This window comes from Oncorhynchus keta, chromosome 14, assembly GCF_023373465.1.
Source record: "Oncorhynchus keta strain PuntledgeMale-10-30-2019 chromosome 14, Oket_V2, whole genome shotgun sequence".
NCBI classification, from domain to species: domain Eukaryota; kingdom Metazoa; phylum Chordata; class Actinopteri; order Salmoniformes; family Salmonidae; genus Oncorhynchus; species Oncorhynchus keta.
In genome coordinates this window covers 37,609,711-37,632,280 of record NC_068434.1, presented here as the reverse complement: position 1 = coordinate 37,632,280, position 22,570 = coordinate 37,609,711, and the positions used below count along the sequence as shown (strand labels likewise).

Genomic DNA, 22,570 nt, shown 5'->3' with positions numbered 1-22,570 from the left:
CGCTAGTGCGCAATGGGACAAGGACATCCCTGCTGGCCAAAACCTCCCCTAACCCAGACTACGCTGGGCCAATTGTGCGCCGCCCCATGGGTCTCCCGGTCGCAGCCCAGGGTCTCTAGTGGCACAGCTAGCACTGAGATGCATTGTCTTAGACCACTGCGCCACTCGGTAGGCCCTATACTCCTCAGTTTCATCAGCTCCGCGGGTGGCTGGTCTCAGACGATCCCGCAGGTGAAGAAGCCGGATGTGGAGGTCCTGGGCTGGCGTGGTTACACTTGGTCTGCGTTTGTGAGGCTGGTTGAACGTTGGAAGCGGTTTGTGGTGTAGAAATAAACATAAAATTCTCTGGAAACAGCTCGTGTGGACATTCCTGCAGTCAGCATGCCAATTGCAAGCATTGTAGCACTGTGTTGTGTGACAAAACTGCACATCTCTCTCCCTCAATTTAAGGCGGCTTTATTGGCATATGTTTATATTGCCAAAGCAAGTGAATTAGATAACAAAAGTTAAATAAACAATAGAAAATAAACAGTAAGCATTACCCTCATAAAAGTTCCAAAATAATAGACTTTTCAAATGCAATATTAAGTCGATATAAAGTGTTGTAATGATGTGCAAATAGTTAAAGTGCAAGAGGGAAAATAAATAAACATAAATATAGGTTGTATTTACAATGGTATTTGTTCTTCTCTTGTTGCCCTTTTCTTGTGCCAACAGGTCACACATCTTGCTGCTGTGATGGCTCACCGTTGTATTTCACCCACATTGTCATAGACAAAGTCAAAGATGTCCTTAATTTTGGGTCATTCATAGTGGTCAGGTATTCTGCCACTGTGTACTCTCTGTTTAGGGCCAAATAGCATTCCAGTTTGCTCAGTTTTTTTGTAAATTCTTTCCAAAGTGTCAATTAATTATATTTTTGCTTTCTCATTATTTGGTTGGGTCTAATTGTGTTGCTGTCCGTGGGCTCTTTGGGGTCTGCTTGTGTTTGTGGTAAGAGCCCCAGGACCAACTTGCTTCTACGGAAGCATTTCTCTGTAGGTGATGGCTTTGTTATGGAAGGTTTGGAAATCATTTACTTGTAGGTGGTTGTAGAATTAATCAGCTCATTTCGGAATTTTGATAATTAGCGAGTATCGGCCTAATTCTGCTCTGCATGCAATATTTGGTGTTTTACATTATACACTGTGGATATTTTTGCAGAATTCTGCATGCAGAGTCTCAATTTGGTGTTTGTCCCATTTTGTGAATTATTGGTTGGTGAGTGGACCCCATACCTCACAACCATAAAGGACAATGAGTTGTATAACTGATTCAAGTATTTTTAGCCAGATCCTAATTGGTATGTAAAATTGTATGTTCCTTTTGATGACATCGATGGCCCTTCAAAAGGTCCTGGCAACTGGACCTTTTTTGGAACACCATAATTTTTTGTCTTACTGAGATTTACTGGCAGGGCCCAGGTCTGATAGAATCTGTGATGAAGTTCAAGGTGCTGCTGTAGGCCATCCTTGGTTGGGGGACAGAAGCACCAGATCATCAGCAAACAGTAAACATTTGACTTCAGATTCTAGTATAATGAGGGTGCTGCAAACTGCACTAGTGCCCTCACCAATTCGTTGATATACAGTTGAAGTCGGAAATTTACATGCACTTAGGTTGGGGTCATTAAAACTCATTTTTTCAACCACTCGACACATTTCTTGTTAACAAACTATAGTTTTGGCAAGTCAGTTAGGACATCTACTTTGTGCATGACACAAGTAATTTTTCCAACAATTGTTTACAGACAGATTATTTCACGTATAAATCACTGTATCACAATTCCAGTGGATCAGAAGTTTACATACACTAAGTTGACTGTGCCTTTAAACAGCTTGGAAAATTCAAAAAAATGATGTAATGGCTTTAGAAGCTTCTGATAGGCTAATTGACATCATGTGAGTCATTTGGAGGTGTATCTGTGGATGTATTTCAAGGCCTAGCTTCAAACTCAGTGCCTCTTTGCTTGACATCATGGGAAAATCAAAAGAAATCAACCAAGACCTAAAAATATTGTAGACCTCCACAAGTCTGGTTCATCCTTGGGAGCAATTTCCAAACGCCTGAAGGTACTACGTTCATCTGTACAAACAATAGTATGCAAGTATAAATCAAATCAAAATCAAATCAAATCAAATTTATTTATATAGCCCTTCGTACATCAGCTGATATCTCAAAGTGCTGTACAGAAACCCAGCCTAAAACCCCAAACAGCAAACAATGCAGGTGTAAAAGCACGTGGGATATAAACACTGTGGGACCACGCAGCCGTCATACCGCTCATGAAGGGGACGTGGACTGTCTCCTAGTGATGAACGTACTTCGGTGCGAAAAGTGCAAATCAATCCCAGAACAACAGCAAAGGACCTTGTGAAGATGCTGGAGGAAACAGGTACAAAATTATCAATATTCACAGTAAAATGAGTCCTATGTCAACATAACCTGAAAGGCTGCTCAGCAAGGTAGAAGCCACTGCTCCAAAACCACCATAAAAAAGCCAGACTATGATTTGCAACTGCACATGGGGACAAAGATCGTACTTTTTGGAGAAATGTCCTCTGATCTGTTGAAACAAAAATAGAACTGTTTGGCCATGATGACCATCATTATGTTTGGATGAATATGGGGTAGGCTAGCAATCCGAAGAACACCATCCCAACCGTGAAGCATGGGGGTGGAAGCATCATGTTGTGGGGGTGTTTTGCTGCAAGAGGGACTGGGGCACATGAAATAGGAAGGAAAATTATGTTGCTGCAATATATCCACATCTCAAGAGATCCGTCAGAAAGTTAAAGCTTGGTCGCAAATGGGTCTTCCAAATGGACAATGACCCCAAGCATATGTCCAAAGTTGTGGAAAAATGGCTTAAGGACAACAGAGTCAAGATATTGGAGTGACCATCACAAAACCCTGACCTCAATCCTATAGAAAATGTGGGCAGAACTGAAAAAGCGTGTGCGAGCAATGAGGCCTACAAACCTGACTTAGTTACACCAGCTCTGTCAGGAGGAATGAGCCAAAATTCACCCAACTTATTGTGGGAAGCTTGTGGAAGGCTACCCAAAACATTTGACCCAAGTTGAACAATTTAAAGGCAATGCTACCAAATACTAATTGAGTGTATGTAAACCTCTGACCCACTGGGAATGTGACTTCAATATATCCACATCATTTTCCTTCGTCATGACGCCATCTATTTTGTGAAGTGCACCAATCCCTCCTGCAGGAAAGCATCCCCACAACATGATGCTGCCACCCCCGTGCTTCACGGTTGGGATGGTGTTCTTCGGATTGCAAGCCTACCCCTTATTCATCCTCATCTCTAGGAGACCGTACGCATCTCATTCATGTTTATACTTGCGTACTATTGTTTGTACAGATGAACGTGGTACCTTCAGGGTGTTTGGAAATTGCTCCCAAGGATGAACCAGACTTATGGAGGTCTACAATATGTTTTCTGAGGTCTTGGCTGATTTCTTTTGATTTTCCCATGATGTCAAGCAAAGAGGCACTGAGTTTGAATGTAGGCCTTGAAATACATCCACAGGTACACCTCCAATTGACTCAAATGATGTCAATTAGCCTATCAGAAGCTTCTAAAGCCATGACATAATTTTCTGGAATTTCCCAAGCTGTTTAAAGGCACAGTCAACTATATATGCCATTTAGCAGACGCTTTTATCCAAAGCGACTTACAGTCATGTGTGCATACATTCTACGTATGGGTGGTCCCGGGAATCGAACCCACTACCCTGGCGTTACAAGCGCCATGCTCTACCAACTGAGCTAAGCAGACCAACTTAGTGTATGTAAGCTTCTGATCCACTGGAATTGTGATACAGTGATTTATACAAGAAATAATCTGTCTGTAAACAACTGTTGGAAAAATGACTTGTGTCATGCACAAAGAGGCGACTCCGGGATGCTGGCCTTCTAGGCAGAGTTGCAAAGAAAAAGCCATATCTCAGACAGGCCAATAAAAAGAAAAGATTAAGATGGGCAAAAGAACACAGACACTGGACAGAGGAACTCTGCCTTGAAGGACAGTATCCCGGATTCGCCTCTTCACTGTTGACGTTGAGACTGGTGTTTTGCGGGTACTATTTAATGAAGCTGGAAGTTGAGGACTTGTGAGGCTGTCTACGCAATCTATAGAGTCCCTTGTAAATGCCTTGCAGGTCAGGTCAGGGGTGGAGATAAAATATACAGTACCAGACACTTCTTTGGTTACTACAGGATTCCATGTGTTATTTCATAGTTTTGATGTCTTCACTATTATTCTACAATGTAGAACCTAGTCAAAAAACAAAGAAAAACCCTTGAATGAATAGGTGTGTCCAAACTTGTGACCGGTCCTGTATGTCATGTTCAGTTAGCTCGCCTAGCTCCTCCTCTCCCAGGCAGCACAGCACTGTGTGTGTTGCAGTCAGCCAATCAGGACGGGACGTTTTTAGCTGCACAATGCAGGCGGAATAACTTTGACCGGCCGTCTTTTAGACCCACCACATATCATTAAAAAGTACAGCATTGACGGCAGAGAGAGCGTGAAGGGTCAGGCTGCAGGAGGGCCTGCTGCTGAGGTATGACTGGGTTCAGTCGGTTTTGTTCACACACGCGTTCAAACAATATCCCCTTTCTAATGCTTTGTCAATACACACTTCATGGAGGAACACAGAGCAAATGTGTTCGAAACTATTCCATATTAACCATACAGTAGAAACATTGTGTTTGTTGCCTGCCACCTTGTTGTGTACTTTCTGGTAAAGTAATGGAGTTGTATTTCAACAGACTGTAGCTTAGTATAAATCTGATGTTGTGAACTCTGGTTTAAATGATAATAATACATTTATTTTATATAGCGCCTTTCGTACAGAAGTGGCTTAAAATAAAGATTTCTGGGAGCTGGTCGTTCATCGGCGATGGCCTTTACAGATAGATGATGATGCATTGCAGTTCAATAAAGGCGTAGGCTTTAGTGAAGGTGATAAGTACTGTATCTGTAATGGAACAAAAACATTCACTGAGGAACAGGATGTCTCATATGAGATAAAGAAATGCAACAGAAACAGCAAACACCTCACTGGAGAACAAGAAAATGCCTTCAAAACACTGATGATGAATAGCTTAAGTCCACAGAAGGGGAGATCTCGTTCCACTTTTCTCTCGCTCCATTTTGCCCATCTCTGAACACTTCTATTTCTCTCCACTTTGCCTCCCTTTCCACATCTCCGCATCATCTTATTCCTACCTGGCCCCAATGGAAACAACATTCAGTGGCGTTACTATAACCATACAGTTCATGTGTTCACTTCCCAGCTCACGTGGGGATAACCAGCATATGATTGCTGTTTTGCCTTCTCCTGGCCTGTGGGGGTTAGTTGGTTTGCATGGTTAGCAAGGTGGCACCCCAGCCTTTCTTCCCATCCCTTCCCCTCCCCACACTGGAATGTGCTGCCACTGATAAGATGGTGTTCAGAGCAGCAGATACCTGCCACCAGCTTCCAGCCCAATCATGTAATCCAATTGTGGCGATATAGAGGCTGAGGCCAAACTCCTAAAAACCACCAAGCATGCAAATCAGCACTCAGGCAAAGCCCCAGCCCAGAACCATATCTTTACTGAGATAAAGAAGCTTGGGTTACTATGGGAACACAAGCATCTTCTACACCCATGACTTTAGGTTAGGGAAACAACACAATTACTGTTTGATTTTTTTTACAACACGTTTTCTCACTCTCGCTCTTCCTATCTGTCTTGTTTTCACCCCTCCCATCTATTTCCTCTGAAGGGCTTATAGGGCTGCAGTGTTTGAACAGAAAAAAACATTGTGCATTCTGCTGCACTGAACAATGGCTTGTGTTCTTGACCTACGGGCCCCAAATTACACATTAGCTCACTTCCTCTTTGTCTGCCATGGATTCCTGACATGTATCTACTTACAAAACAAATGAACAACCAGACAGATTCAGCCAGACAGGCAGATTCTTGCAGTGCCTGTAGCAGAACAAACAACCGAACCACTGTGTAGGGTAGGTAGGCCTCTGCCTGTAGGATAGCAGAACCATTGTGTAGTGTAGGCCTCTGTCTGTAGGATAGCAGAACCAGTGTGTAGTGTAGGCCTCTGTCTGTAGGATAGCAGAACCAGTGTGTAGTGTAGGCCTCTGTCTGTAGGATAGCAGAACCAGTGTGTAGTGTAGGCCTCTGTCTGTAGGATAGCAGAACCAGTGTGTAGTGTATAGGATAGCAGAACCCCTGTGTAGGGTAGGCCTCTGTCTATAGCAGTGGTTCCCAAACCCTTTATAGTTCTGTACCCCTTCAAACATTCAACCTTCAGCTGCGTACTCCCTCTAGCACCAGGGTCAGTGCAATCTCAAATGTTGTTTTTTTGCCATCATTGTAAGCCTGCCACACACACCCACTATACGATACATTTATTAAACATAAGAATGAGTCTGAGTTTTTGTCACAACCCGGCTCGTAGGAAGTGACAAAGAGCTCTTATAGGACCAGGGCACAAATAATAATAATCAATAATGTTGCTCTTTATTTAACCATCTTACATATAAAACCTTATTTGTTCATCGAAAATTGTGAATAACTCACCACAGGTTAATGAGAAATGTGTGCTTGAAAGGATGCACATATCTCTGCGATGTTTGGTTGTACTGGAGAGAGTCTCAGTCTTAAATACTTTTCCACACACAGTATGTGCCTGCATTTCGTTTTCATGCTAGTGGGGGTCGAGAATCCACTCTCAGATAGGTACGTGGTTGCAAAGGGCATCAGTGTCTTAACAGCGCGATTTGCCAGGGCAGGATACTCTCGCAGCCCAATCCAGAAATCTGGCAGTGGCTTCAGATTAAATTCCATTTTCACAGAACCGCTTGTTGCAATTTTGATAGGCTCTCTTGTTCAGATATGGGTAAGTGGACTGGAGGCAGGGCATGAAAGGGATAACGAATCCAGTTGTTTGTGTCATCCGTTTCGGGAAAGTAGCAGCGTAATTGCGCACCCAACTCACTCAGGTGCTTCGCTGTATCACATTTGAAATTGTCTGTAAGATTGAGTTCATTTGCACACAAAAAATCATACAATGATGGAAAGACCTGTGTGTTGTCCTTGTTAATGCAGACAGAGAAGAGCTCCAACTTCTTAATCATAGCCTCAATTTGTCCCACACAGTGAATATAGTTGTGGAGAGTCCCTGTAATCCTAGATTCAGATCATTCAGGCAGGAAAAGAACATCACCCAGATAGGCCAGTCATGTGAGAAACTCATCATCATGCAAGCGGTCAGACAAGTGAAAATTATGGTCAGTAAAGAAAACTTTAAGCTCGTCTCTCAATTAAAAATAACTTGTCAATACTTTGCCCCTTGATAACCAGCACACTCATGTATGTTGTAAAAGCATTACATGGTCGCTGCCTATATCATTGCATAGTGCAGAAAATACATGAGAGTTCAGGGTCCTTGCTTTAACAAAGTTAACCATTTTCCAAAACGTCTTTCAAGCTGTCAGGCATTCCCTTGGCAAGAGCCTCTCTGTGGATGCTGCAGTGTTTCCAAGTGGCGTTGGGAGCATGCGCGTTACCACTCCACTATGTCTCACTGTCATGGCTTTTGCGCCATCAGTACAGATACCAACATGAGCAGCAGCTACGTTTGGCTACATACGGACCGTTAGTGGAATTCCCGAGAGAGTAACGGTTAATATGATTGGATGTTAATTATTTGACTAGGCTACCTGTATTTGACATTGTGTTGTTATATCACTGAACACAAGATGGTTTCATTTTATTTTTGCCAGTGAAACGAGGCTACTCAGGTGAGAAAAAAACTCAGCCAAATGTATAGTAGCCCTGTTGGAAAATATTAAATGTCCATTTAATATATATATATTAGGAAAGGGAGAAAATCACAGCACAGGCACAGGCATAGTCCTACCCTACACTACACTACGCAGTGGTTCTACTATCCTATAGACCAGGTATTCCCTGGTCTATAGGGAATACCTGGTCTATACCTGGTCTATAGGATAGTAGAACCACTGTGTAGTGTAGTGCGTAGTGTAGTGTAGGGTAGGACTATGCCTGAGCTGTGATTCTCTCCCTTTCCTATTCTCTCCCTTTCCCTTCCCTCTCCCTTTCAGATGTCTGTATGTTTGTCAAGTCAATTACCTGTACAGATAAATGTATTTCAGTGAAGCAGCCTGGCTAAATGTGTTGACAATTGTCAGCTCAGGCGACTGCATTCCCACCATGGTCGTCACAGCAGAACTTTGCCCCCCATTCATTACTCGCCTGCCTGTTTCTCAGTTTAGCATCACTCATCGCCTATGAAGGCTGAGCTGCTGTGCCATGCCATTCTTTCTATTTATGGCGCGGGTGGATCTGGCAGTGAGTACACATGACGACGGCCACCGTTCTGTCACTCACTGTCACTCTGTAATCCCCCCTCCCCACACATACACAGCCCCTGCTCCGAGTGGCACCACTGTACCATGGTGGCGTGCGTCACCCGGCTGAAACATTCTACCACACACAGAACCACTCATATAACACAACCCCTGCTCTGAGTGGCACCACTGTACCATGGTGGCGTCACCCGGCTAGAACACCCTATTACACACACACAGACACACACCCCTCCCTACCTCCCTCCCTCCTCCTCCTCCACCATACATTCCTCCCTTCCTGAGTGTAGTCTGCCTGTCAGTGTCTGCAGCCTCTGTTTCCTGCCCCTTTTCCTCCCCTAGTATTATTGTGCAAATTGAAATGCTGGGAAGAGGGGGAGTCTAGTCATTCAGACGGATGCAGATCGGAGCTCCCTTTCTCTCGCTCTCTTTCTCTCTCCTCTCTTTCTCCTCTCTCCTCAGTCTTTTTTGGCAAGCGGGAAGGGAAATATGATTATCCAGCAGGGGAATTGTTTCATCAACACCTGGAGCAGATAATGAAAATAGGAGGATTTATGCACTGTGCTGTGTGAGGCTATGCACTGGGATGGTTTCTCTCTCTGCTGCCAGGCAGAAGGATTCTCTCTGCTGTCTGCCAGACAGGAGTTAATTAACCAGTAGCCTGGAAGACTACAGGCCGCCACTATAGTTACTTAACTAATCGTAAAATTAACAGAAAATGACGGTCGATGTTCTGGTGAGAGGCAAAAGAATAGCCACCAATTCCTTTGAACAATTCCTCGATAGTCTGTTTTGTCCTTTAACAAACAACTACAGCAGTGATAGTTTCACCAACACATAGAGAGCAGTTGGGTAAGAAGTTAAAAGGAGATACCAAAAGCAAATCTTCGGGCTGGGAATTGACAGGGACCTCATGATACGATATTATCACGATACTGAGATGTTGATACGATTCTTTTTGTACTGAGATTCGATAGTGTGATTTTATTGCGATTCGATGTTTCAAATATATTGCTCACTATATGTCTGCTGCAGAGGGACAGCAGAGAGTCATGAGAAAACGAGCTTTGATCAGTCATGGAAATAAAAGTGTTGAAAACATGTCTATTTCAAAAGAAGGAGAAATACCAGAGTGTTGGCACAGGTACAGCCAACTAGTTCCAGCTAGCGTTAACAACCTTGCAAGAATCGGTAGTTGGAGACGTAGAATCTATGTCACATCGTCAAAAAGAATATTGTGATAATCTAATGTATCAATTTTTCTCCCATCCCTAGCAAGCAGTGGCTGTGGGGGAGCGTTACAGCACCTTTGTAAAGTATTCAGACCCCTTGAAGTTTTCCACATCTTGTTACGTTACAACCTTTATACTCGAAATTGAGCTCAGGTGCATCCTGTTTCCATTGATCATGCTTGAGCTGTTTCTACAACTTGATTGGAGTTCACCTGGGGTAAATTCAATTGATTGGACATGATTTGGAAAGGCACACACGTGTCTATATAAGGTCCCACAATGCATGTCAGAGCAAACACCAAGCCATGAGGTCGAAGGAGTTGTCTGTAGAGGTAGGATTGTGACAGGATTGTGTCGAGGCACAGATCTGGGGAAGGGTACCAAAAGATTTCTGCAGCAGTGAAGGTTCCAAAGAACACAGTGTCCTTCATCATTCTTAAATGGAAAACAATTAGGAGAAACTCCCCAAATACAGGTGTGCCAAGCTTGTAGCGTCATACCAATAAGATTTGAGGCTGTAATTGCTGCCAAAGGTGTTTCAACAAAGTACTAAGGGTCTGAATACTTATGTAAATGTGATATTTAAGTTTGCAAAAATGTCAAAAAATATGTTTTTGCTCTGTAATTATGGGGTATTGTGTGTAGCTTGATGAGGAGGGAAAAACAATTTAATCCATTTTAGAATAAGGCTGCAACATAACAAAATGTAGGAAAAGTCAAGGGGTCTGAATACTTTCCAAATGCACTGTATATATTATTATTAATACTTTTTTATGCACTTTGAGATCATTCTTGTATAACGGAAAGCACTTTACAAATATAATAAATGATTCTACCTTTCTCTCACCACCATCTGTTTTCATCTATATTGACTTGATCATTTGCCTCGCGCTGTATAGGTGTGTGTGCCAGTTTAATTGTTGTCTCATTCCACACCGTGAGTAAAGAGAGAGAGTGTGTGTGTGTGTGTGTGTGTGTGTGTGTGTGTGTGTGTGTGTGTGTGTGTGTGTGTGTGTGTGTGTGTGTGTGTGTGTGTGTGTGTGTGTGTGTGTGTGTGTGTGTGTGTGTGTTTTTGTGTGTGTGTGTGTCCTTGTTTTAGAAAATGTGGCAAAGTGCTCTCCCTGAAAGGAGTGAACAACCCCGAATCAAGTAAGATGAGTACATAGATTACATAGAAAAAATTGTTCTTTGGCTGTCCCAATAGGAGAACCTTTTTGATTCCAGGTAGAACCCTTTTTGGTTTTGGGTAAAACCCTTTTGGGTTCCATGTAGAACCCTCTCTGGAAAGGGTTCTACATGGAAACCTATGGAAACCTTGTTCAACTTGGAACCAAAACAGTTCTACCTGGAAACAAAAGGGTTCTACCTGGAACCAAAGAGGGTTATCCTATGGGGACAGCTGAATAACCATTTTAGGTGTATATAACCCCCATAATGCAGAAGTCAGGAGAGAGACCACTGATTCTAGACCCAATACTATGGCACATCTGTCAACCTGAGTCATAAGTGTTAGATCTCTTTCTCACTATTCCTGCCAAACTGGTTGCAGAAGTCCAGCATAATGTACTAACTACATCTCACATGTCTATATCTTCAGAAAATATAACAAACCCTTGCCTACTGTTCCTACAGACGCAGTCAGTTTAACATGGACTTCAGAGACACTAAAGATGAAGAAAACCAAGGAACTGCTTTATTTATATGCATAGTCTATATATATATATACACACGGAGTGGAACAAGCGCTTTGCTTCCACATGAGAAAATAAAGCAGCTCAGCATTGGCTAACTAGCCATAAAAAGACTGATAAAGAATGAGGGGTAAAAGTAGAAATCTAAATGAGACAGATTCCCCAGCGTTGCGTGACCAGCTCTTATCTAAGCTCTATGAACTTGGCCAGGCACTGCTTATTATTCTGCTGGAAAACAACATCAGTCCAAGTCCAAGTTTGGATTTCTTCTCACACAAAAGCTAATATTTGACAGACAGACAGCTCTGTCTGTCTCCGCTGACGAGGCCTTCTGATATATGATCGGCGGCTGAAGCACCTCATTGACTTCTGAATTCCACATTTAAAGAGTGCAAAGCCTTTAAAAAGCAATGAATCCCGTTGAAAATAGCCCGTGGCATCATTACGAGTCAGAAGCAATTATTCTAGTGTCAAAATTGACTACAAAGTGTAAATAGGAACATCGTGGTCACAAAGTCACTCGTCTCAAATGGAGTTGGGAACATCCGTGCATCACAACGGGTAAATTCAGTTTGGGCTTTCATTTGACGATGTCCATTTGCCCACAAACATGGGATGAACAGCTGCCGTGATCGTTTTTCATTCAATAGCATAGACAGTGAGACAGACCTGCCCAGCAGTAACGACTTTGTTTACATAAGACATGTTGCGTAGTTAGATGTAAAATTGCCCAACTAAAACAACAAAATTACAGATGTCTTACAATCGTACAATCGTTTTGAAGAAGTGAAATAGGCTTCGGTGTCTACAGTGTCTGATGGGGGGGGGCAAACCTCATTAACTAAACGCAGAATCAGTCCGGAGACATATAGTCCGGAGACATATCTATAAGACTGAAATCTCTTTCTCTAATGAGCAACAGAAAAACACATGCCAATCGGTGTGTTCAGTGGCTGTTTAACAAGGAAGGCAGAGAGAAGATGATCCATGGAGGGAGGCCAATGGAGGCGGCAGCAATGGCAAGCAGCAGCCACCTCAATATCTTATTTCAGGCTGGGAATAGAGATCTGCAGCAATTATTGTTAGTATCACTCCAACCAGAAAGACTATTCCCCTCAGAGCTAATGCTCCTATCTCACATTCGTAGGAGGGAGCATGTCGACAACTGTTACGCTAATTGCCTTCACAGCTAGAGTAATTTATAAAGAAAACATGCTCCGAGACCCTCTATAGAGATATAGCCTGTCATGGCATCTCTCAAAATAAACGCTCAAACCCTGAAATCATGAGAAAGCTAACGGAAAGTAGGGATGGACACGGTTATTCGAATATTGTAGTATACGAACATACGTTAGCATTCAAATTTTGAAAATCCTATTCCTATTTTAACAATTAAATAACATTATCAATGTGACATTGCTACACACAAGGATATTCCATGACATTTAAAATTCTTAATGTAATAAAACAACAAACTTTTAAATGTAGTTTTTTTTTATGTACGCCTACACCAAAAAGGGTTCTTCTATGGGGACAGCCGAAGAACCCTTTTTTTCTAAGAGTGTAGGTAACCACAGGTTGTTTTCACCACAGGCGTGCGGAGACGCGACGTTCTATCTAATACTGACTGGGACTATCCTCAGTTCACTCAAAGGCGTGCATAATTAGGTAATAACATAGGATGGTGGTGATTATTATGTCTATACTTATTTGTTGTGAGTATAAAGTTAATGTTTAGTTGATCTGCTTGATGATGCAGGTATTGTTCCAATGGTAAATAAAATGTAAAATTGCCTTTTTACTTACTACTTTATTCTGAAAGGGGGGTTGTAAATGCTCTACTCGGCAAAGCCAGCCAATAGACCTTAGTACATGATGGGCCCAAGTGCCCAGAAAAGTACTTGTATAGACCTCCTCAGACAAACAAGTTTTAAAAAAGGGATCCACTTGAGAGATGTTGATGTAACTATAGGAGAGTATGAACCAGCAAGCCATTCACTGTCTGTTCAACTGCTCTCTGTCAATGAGGGGAGGAGGCCAAAAGGAAAACACACATGATTTAAAGAGCCACTTAGTGTTCCCTCTACTTATGTTTCATTCTTTTTATTGTAAAATCTTTCACATGCCTCCTTGCCAGCCAGTAATTTAGCATTTTCTGCAGCCAAATGCCAAATTATGTAAACCATTATGCAAAAATAATGTTGCTTTATTGGCAAATGGGGAGACCTTATCTCCAAATAATGTATTATTTAACCTTGTTTTATTCAACATTGTTTCATTGATTATGAGTGAATGAGCACAGAGGAAAGCAGAGCCTGGTCAGACTCAGGAAATCCCATAAATAAAAGCAGCAAGCAGCAAGCAGCCAGCGAATTAACAGGCAATTTTAACCAGTCAAAGGTCTAATCCTTCTCAGGCTTCAAGACAACATCTTAATCACTTGATAATTACATCCTGTCACTCACCACACAAAGCAGATCAAGAGAGAGAAAGGAAGGCGCAAGAAACAACAACTCAGCAGCACACAACACATCTAGCTTTTACACTGGCAGAGGCAGCAGCAATACCTCTCATAGGGAAACAACAACTCAGCAGCACACAACACATCTAGCTTTTACACTGGCAGAGGCAGCAGCAATACCTCTCATAGGGAAACAACAACTCAGCAGCACACAACACATCTAGCTATTACACTGGCAGAGGCAGCAGCAATACCTCTCATAGGGAAACAACAACTCAGCAGCACACAACACATCTAGCTATTACACTGGCAGAGGCAGCAGCAATACCTCTCATAGGGAAACAACAACTCAGCAGCACACAACACATCTAGCTATTACACTGGCAGAGGCAGCAGCAATACCTCTCATAGGGAAACAACAACTCAGCAGCACATAACACATCTAGCTTTTACACTGGCAGAGGCAGCAGCAATACCTCTCATAGGGAAACAACAACTCAGCAGCACATAACACATCTAGCTTTTACACTGGCAGAGGCAGCAGCAATACCTCATAGGGAAACAACAACTCAGCAGCACACAACACATCTAGCTATTACACTGGCAGAGGCAGCAGCAAACATCTCATAGGGAAACAACAACTCAGCAGCACACAACACATCTAGCTATTACACTGGCAGAGGCAGCAGCAATACCTCTCATAGGGAAACAACAACTCAGCAGCACACAACACATCTAGCTATTACACTGGCAGAGGCAGCAGCAATACCTCTCATAGGGAAACAACAACTCAGCAGCACACAACACATCTAGCTATTACACTGGCAGAGGCAGCAGCAATACCTCTCATAGGGAAACAACAACTCAGCAGCACACAACACATCTAGCTATTACACTGGCAGAGGCAGCAGCAATACCTCTCATAGGGAAACAACAACTCAGCAGCACACAACACATCTAGCTATTACACTGGCAGAGGCAGCAGCAATACCTCTCATAGGGAAACAACAACTCAGCAGCACACAACACATCTAGCTATTACACTGGCAGAGGCAGCAGCAATACCTCTCATAGGGAAACAACAACTCAGCAGCACACAACACATCTAGCTATTACACTGGCAGAGGCAGCAGCAATACCTCTCATAGGGAAACAACAACTCAGCAGCACACAACACATCTAGCTTTTACACTGGCAGAGGCAGCAGCAATACCTCTCATAGGGAAACAACAACTCAGCAGCACACAACACATCTAGCTATTACACTGGCAGAGGCAGCAGCAATACCTCTCATAGGGAAACAACAACTCAGCAGCACACAACACATCTAGCTTTTACACTGGCAGAGGCAGCAGCAATACCTCTCATAGGGAAACAACAACTCAGCAGCACACAACACATCTAGCTATTACACTGGCAGAGGCAGCAGCAATACCTCTCATAGGGAAACAACAACTCAGCAGCACACAACACATCTAGCTTTTACACTGGCAGAGGCAGCAGCAATACCTCTCATAGGGAAACAACAACTCAGCAGCACACAACACATCTAGCTTTTACACTGGCAGAGGCAGCAGCAATACCTCTCATAGGGAAACAACAACTCAGCAGCACACAACACATCTAGCTTTTACACTGGCAGAGGCAGCAGCAATACCTCTCATAGGGAAACAACAACTCAGCAGCACACAACACATCTAGCTATTACACTGGCAGAGGCAGCAGCAATACCTCTCATAGGGAAACAACAACTCAGCAGCACACAACACATCTAGCTTTTACACTGGCAGAGGCAGCAGCAATACCTCTCATAGGGAAACAACAACTCAGCAGCACATAACACATCTAGCTTTTACACTGGCAGAGGCAGCAGCAATACCTCTCATAGGGAAACAACAACTCAGCAGCACACAACACATCTAGCTATTACACTGGCAGAGGCAGCAGCAATACCTCTCATAGGGAAACAACAACTCAGCAGCACACAACACATCTAGCTATTACACTGGCAGAGGCAGCAGCAATACCTCTCATAGGGAAACAACAACTCAGCAGCACACAACACATCTAGCTATTACACTGGCAGAGGCAGCAGCAATACCTCTCATAGGGAAACAACAACTCAGCAGCACACAACACATCTAGCTATTACACTGGCAGAGGCAGCAGCAATACCTCTCATAGGGAAACAACAATCAAATTAAAAAGGAATCAAAAGCAGCACATAACACATAACACACATCAAATGTTATCTGTCACCTGCTTCATAAACAACAGGTGTAGACTAACAGTGACATCAAATTGTATTTGTCACATACATGTGTTGAGCAACTGTTATTTTGTGTGTAGCGAAATGCTTACTTACGGGCCCTTCTCAACAAAGAGACAAAGAAAGAGAAATAATAGAAAAATAATAACAAAATAAATAAATACACAATGAGTAACGATAACTTGGTACTGCTTGCCATGACAATTTTTAGGGCCTTCCTAGGTCCTGGATGGCAGGGAGCTCAGCCCCAGTGATGTACTGGGACGTACACACTACCCTCTGTAGCGCCTTGTAGTCAGATGCCAAGCAGTGGCCATACCAAGCGGTGATGCAGCCAGTCACGATGCTCTCAATGGTGCAGCTTTAGAACTTTTTGAGAATCTGAGGGCCCATGCCGTTGTCGTGTCTTCTTCAAGACAGTGTTGGTGTGTGTGGACCATGATCATTCCTTAGTGATGTTTGACACAGAGGAACTTGAAGCTCTTGACCCGCTCCACTACAGCTCCGTCGATGTGGATGTGGGTGTGCTCGGCCCTTTGTTTCCTGTAGTCCACGATCAGCTCCTTTGTCTTGCGGACAGTGATGGAGACGTTGCTGTCCTGGCACCACGCTGCCAAGTCACTGACCTCCTCTTTATAGGCAGTTGTCGTCGTTGTTGATCAGGCCAACCACCGTCGTGTTGTCAACAAACTTAATAACGGTGTTGGAGTCGTGTGCTGCCATGCAGTTGTGGGTGAACAGGGAGTACAAGAGGGGACTAAGCACGCACCCCTGAGGGCCCCCTGTGTTGAGGGTCACTGTGGCAGATGTATTGTTGCCTACCCTAACCACCTGGGAGCAGCCTGTCTGGAAGTCCAGGATCCAGTTGCAGAGGGAGGTGTTCAATCCCAGTGTCCGGAGCTTAGTGATGAGCTTGGAGGGCATTATAGTGTTGAACGCTGCGCTATGGTGTTTCCTCTTGTCCAGGTAGGAGAGGGCAGTGTGGAGTGAAATAGAGATTGCATCATCTGTGGATCTGTTGAGGTGGTATGCGAATTGGAGTGGGTCCAGGGTGTCTGGGATGATGGTGTTGATGTGAGCCATGACCAGCATTTCAAAGCATTTCATGGCTATAGACGTGTGAGTGCTACGGGGCGATAGTCATTTAGACAGGCTACCTTGGCGTTCTTGGGCACAGGGACTATGGTGGTCTGCTTGAAACATCTAGGCATTACAGACTCGGGTCAGGGAGAGGTTGAAAATGTCAGTGAAGACACTTGTCAGCTGGTCAGCGCATCTACTAGTGATACCCACAGCAGCCAAGCTATTCATTTATTTTCATAACAGACAATGACGGTTCAGCAGGGGGACCATAAGGTGTGCATGTGACATCCCCACAAACCCTCTGGAGAGAACATTCCCTTCCTATGGTGGGGATAATATGTCTATATATATTGGACACACAGCCTCAGCAGCATAGCCAAAAGGATGCTCTCTCTCCACTTTCTCGCCACCAGCGAGAATGACAGTTTGGGAGAGATGGGTCCCAGGGACACCCCATGGGCCTTATTAAGCCTTTCTTCACGGGACGTGTCAGGCTCGGAATGTTGCACTACAGCCATCACACTGAAAGAGCAACGAAAACACTGAGCGGTATTGCAACATGAAGACCATAAAGAAACAGGTTAACAGGCCTCTGGAACAAGAGACCAAATACTATAGGTGTTGCTGTATGGCTTGTAGTTCAACACACTGTTGAGTTGTTCTAACAACAGCTTTTAGCAACATCCCAACTAGTCTAGATATCGAAATCTATTATACTGTTGATGTACAGCGTTCGGTTTATTCCTCCAACACACTGCTGAAATGTTACATATGCAACTTCTATTACAACAGCTATAACAGAAAACAGTAGGCTACTGGCTTGATATGTTTGTTTATGACAAGTAATATACTATTTTAAAGGATATAATGTAAGACACTGTAATATAACCCCCCCCACCCCCCCACACACACACACATTCCAAATGAATGTAGTTCTGATGGTTAGGAGGGGGGTATTATACATATAAATTATAAAGTTCATGCCTAAACAGATGAACATAAGAATCAACTCTGTGGATTAGCGAGGGGGATTTGCCACTCTCGTCTCAACGTCACACAAAGAGAGGGGAAAAATCACACATCTCATTTCTATTATGGAAGGTGGATAATTGCAACATTTTCTTAGCAATGCTGTTAGTTCATTACCCACAGGGGGGCTTTTGAGGGGCTTAAGCAATATTGTATAATTGTCTTAATAGGCATGTGAGAGAAAGCTTTGCCAAACCCACACTGAGTGGTTCTATTCTACATACCTCATCTTGCATTTCCAATCACTCTAGCATAGCCCCCCCATGACAAAGCAGGCAGGTTTTGTTTGTACAGTTGATTTACACAGGTAAGCGGCTCGCCGGATGAAATGGGGACTTCAAACAAATAAACAAACCATAATCAAATGTGGCCAATGTGGTGGATTGGTTTCTGACATAACAAAATGGGCTACGGGAGCAGAACAAGCTGCGGTATACACACAGCATAAGAGCAGCGGGCATCTTTATCCTATCGAATCCAAAGCTGCTATATGAACCACTACTGAGACATGTTTAATGTGAACGCAATACATTCCAACGGCTACACTGGATAGTCAGTGCCACATAGATAAAGCAGCAGATACTCACTCACCAGGCACGTTTGCATAAACACTGTGTACAGTAATGTAGAGCAGCATGGGTTCAATGAACCCTGGGAAAATGTGAGATTGATCTCAATTTACAGTGAAAGTTCCCACTTTAATCAGATCCAGGCTCTGTGGTCCGTCATGAACAGGGCATTGGCCATCAGTGAATAATGTGAGGTTAAGAACACTCTTTCAGCTGTACTGCACTGTGCTTATTAGAGCATGATGCAATAGGCCAGAATGTTATTTAATAGCTAATGGTGCCGTGCCAGTTGGATAATTGATAAGCAATTAGCGCTGCAGTCATGCTAGGTGATAGGGTTCTCCCTGTATCAAGAAGTATCAGTAGCACATTGAATAGTCTCTGCTGCTGATACAAATCATAAACAGAACATAGAGTGGCTGCACCTCAACTGAAGCTGTATTTAGTGTTAGGGGAACAGCTGGTCGTATTATAAACAATGTTAACATCATTCCTGCTTAGCCCTATCACATATGTAGGCTTTCCAGACGTGAGTATAACCCACACGTAGCTCTATGCAAACTACCACTGCATTCAACCCATTATCATGCAAATATGACAACTATCCATTTGATGGAATTAATTCAATGAATTGGAATGAATTGATGAAAGCTGCATCATGCCTGATTCACTGTCTGGTCGAGTACAGCATTCATTCACGTGTAGATGTCACTGAAGGACGAGACCCTGTTGACAGCCTATCCACTGCTCTCCTGGTGAGATCCTATTTGAGAAGCACTTTGCTCAGACTTCCCAGAGGCCTTTCAGAGTCAGAACCTGTCAGACTGCCATAAGCAGCGAGCACCAGAGGCACGCACACAAATATCACATCTGAGCTCATAATACACCCATGCACTCATGCACCAAGCACACACACACACACACACCAGGCCTCTCCCCATCACCCTCTCCTACATACGCACACTTCCATGTACCCTCTGCACCCTCCTCTTAGACACTATCTTCTTTCACACTGAACCCCGGTAAGTGGCATTGAAGGCCTAAGTTAATGGAAGAGCAATGTAATTACTGGGACCCTGACAGGTTAACCTTGTTAACAGATGAGAGGTGACAAATTGATGACAAGCTCCCAGTGAGTAAACACTGTTGGCCATTTATGTCCACAAAAAAAAAAAAGATGATATCAGGGACAATACGTATGCACTCAAATCTAGTAATAAGCCAATAGGTCAAGCTACGTAATGCAGTCCTGTACCATGCACGTGGTTTGGTCCCTGTGGGGAACAAGACGAAATTACAACACACTGTGTTGCTTACATCATCACACTCAACTGAGTAAAGTAGTAGCAGATGTCTATGGGTTTAGTTCCTCTGACCTTTGCAGCCACAGCCAGCCACTAACATGTAGGCTAAAGGAATTATTGCAGATACTAAGTAGGCCTCACATAATTATTAATTACCAATACAAAAAAAGGTATTAATTACCAATTACTAATACAAAATGTAAACTTTTTTAGACAACTCTAGAGCTTGGACAGATGTTTCATGTTACTACAATAGATCATAATGAGATCTAAGGATAGAGATGACTAATCCGCAATCTCATTTGTAGACTTCACCTGAGGTTCAATCACCATCAAAGCTACTAGAAACAGATGATCAATGACAAGTTGGACCATCCAATGAATACATGCACTCTCCACATGCTTATAGATGCATGAAATGATGTAAACTGTGTATCTAATGAATCTAAAGGGTCTGTAGACCCTTGTTGAGTACAGGAGCTATATAAAAAGAAAAGCCATAACAACAAGAACAAGAAAAAGATCTACAAGTCATTCCACTCATCAACACTGCAGAGAAAACAGCACCTGTTTATTTGCTGTCAAACAAACCGTTATGTGACAGCATTTCATGAATAGCAACTCATTAGTCACGCTGAAGACTTATGCAAATACGGAGGTGTTCGACATGTGTAATTATAAGCCTTACCTCCAGACAGTCCAGGCTGACGAAACTGGCAATGGCAAATTCATCAATGATATCCTCTTCTTGAGAACTGGATTCTCGTCTCTTTCGACGAGGGGGGCGCGAGGTTCTGGCAGAGGGTGTTGAGTGTGGAGACTTTTTACCATTCTGGGAGACGAGATCCCTCCCAGGACTTTGCTCCCTATCTGAACAAGACGAAGGTTTCGGACTGCGGGCATCCTTGCCCACTGCCTCCCGTCTCCGTACCCTCTCACGTTTGGAACGGGATCTCCGGCTCTGCTTCAATTTTCCATCCATTTTAGAAATGTTGCAATGACAAAATCACTATAAATCACCTAACGTAAAGCGGATTCCCTGTGCGGCCAACCGAAATAATAAACTATAGTGTTATCACTAGTAGATACGGATGTATAAATAATACATCTATAAGTAATCAGATTCACGGAATGACCTTGAATATAAACCTCCCGAATACAATAAACAAATGTTCAAATATTCCATGCGGGCGAGGAAGAAGCTATGCAAATCCTCACGTATTTTAAGCAATTAGATACTGTAACGTCGACGCGTTCTTCACATAAGCAGGTGCAAAACAGCGAAATAGTTACAATTTATGCACTCCACTTCCTTTGCAACTTTGTTGCATTGGAATAACACAATGTTAATAGCTGAATACCGCAGACAGCGCAGAGAAATCATGTCGCTGCCCGTTGTTTTCCACCACCCAATCCATGATCCGCTGTCAAAAAAAGAGTCTAGATAATATCCGTCAAAATGCGTATTAGGTGCTTATCAATAATGGATAAGATAATAGGCTACATAAGTTGATAATCCTCTCTGTAGGCTATTAGCGTGTTTCAACGGTTAACCATATTCATCTGACAAGTTCCACCGTTGGGCTAAACCTTTGCGCGATAAAATCCACGAGGGCAGGGATCTCCAAATCTCTCGCTACTTATGCGCAATATTTTCCAAATGATCATCCGTTTAGCGACTTCAGCATACAACAATCCACTGTATATGATCAAACCCCATAAGGCAAAGGCATCGGCTATTCCAGGCCCGTGTAAGTTATTAAACATCAATCCACTGCTGAATTCCGTCCTTGGTTGCTCAGTTGCTCGTGGCTCATCGTATTTTTCCCTTTCGCATATATGCAAAGCTTTGATAAGTGTCCTTAAAGCGACAGGGGGTGATTCAAATCTACTCTCCCCTCTTTTCCCTACATCTGAAATTAGTGTGCAATAAAAGCCTCAGAGAGCCGAGATAACTGACGTAGGCTACTTCCGCCAGCTCTGCAAATTACCCAAAGGAAGTGAGCTAGTTTATATATAGCCTAGGCCTACTTTTAAATTCCGCACAGTAACTTTGTGATGAGGCATAGGCTACAATATTCGCATTCCTTTTGTGTAATTTGTCTAGCTACAAATACGTCTGTCGCAGCCTACGGGTCCATGTAGTCGCCCCCACTCTGACGTCCTACTGTTAGCGAATAGAAATGCCCCACTGCCCAGGCTACTGGTGAGCGGTCTGTCAGCAGTTTGACAGTTGCCAAATGCGTATCAGTCATGCTTCCCGAAAAAGTATACTACCGATATGCCAATCTCTACAGTATAGCCAACACCTTTAGGCTATAACACTTGTTCAACTATAATGCGCGATTTGACTTGAGTGGGCAGAGGATATGCTTCTTTAATCATTGTAGCCTATTTATCTATTTGGATAGGCTACTTGCCACATTGAATTATGTGTAGCACTCTCCTCTCCAGTGGTGTCCGTTCTTCACCATTG

At 43.3% G+C, this 22,570-nt stretch overlaps 1 protein-coding gene and 1 long non-coding RNA gene across 12 annotated transcripts in view; both read right to left on the bottom strand.

The window, feature by feature from the left end:
- Nucleotides 1–22,215, bottom strand: part of LOC118394081 (autism susceptibility gene 2 protein-like) — a 419,650-nt gene extending 397,435 nt beyond the window's left edge. For 5 of the 8 annotated variants that reach the window (XM_052461708.1, XM_052461714.1, XM_052461710.1 and 2 more), the window contains exon 1: nt 20,783–22,213. In XM_052461708.1, coding sequence (XP_052317668.1) covers nt 20,783–21,076 — 294 coding nt within the window. In that variant the 5' untranslated portion in view covers nt 21,077–22,213. Of the gene's footprint in view, nt 1–20,782 lie in introns of all 8 variants that reach the window. The other 3 variants (XM_052461709.1, XM_052461715.1, XM_052461716.1) reach the window with 3 other exon arrangements.
- Nucleotides 13,754–16,024, bottom strand: LOC127907282 (uncharacterized). Of its 4 annotated transcripts, none has more exons than XR_008064019.1 (3): nt 15,720–16,024; nt 15,054–15,571; nt 13,754–14,242 (listed from the first exon to the last, which is right to left on the bottom strand). It is a non-coding gene; the product is annotated as an uncharacterized LOC127907282 (long non-coding RNA). The 4 variants fall into 4 exon arrangements; XR_008064022.1 differs by lacking the exon at nt 15,720–16,024 and having other exon boundaries at nt 15,054–15,275; nt 15,498–15,651; XR_008064020.1 differs by lacking the exon at nt 13,754–14,242 and adding an exon at nt 14,477–14,979.
- Nucleotides 22,216–22,570: the final 355 nt, after the last annotated feature.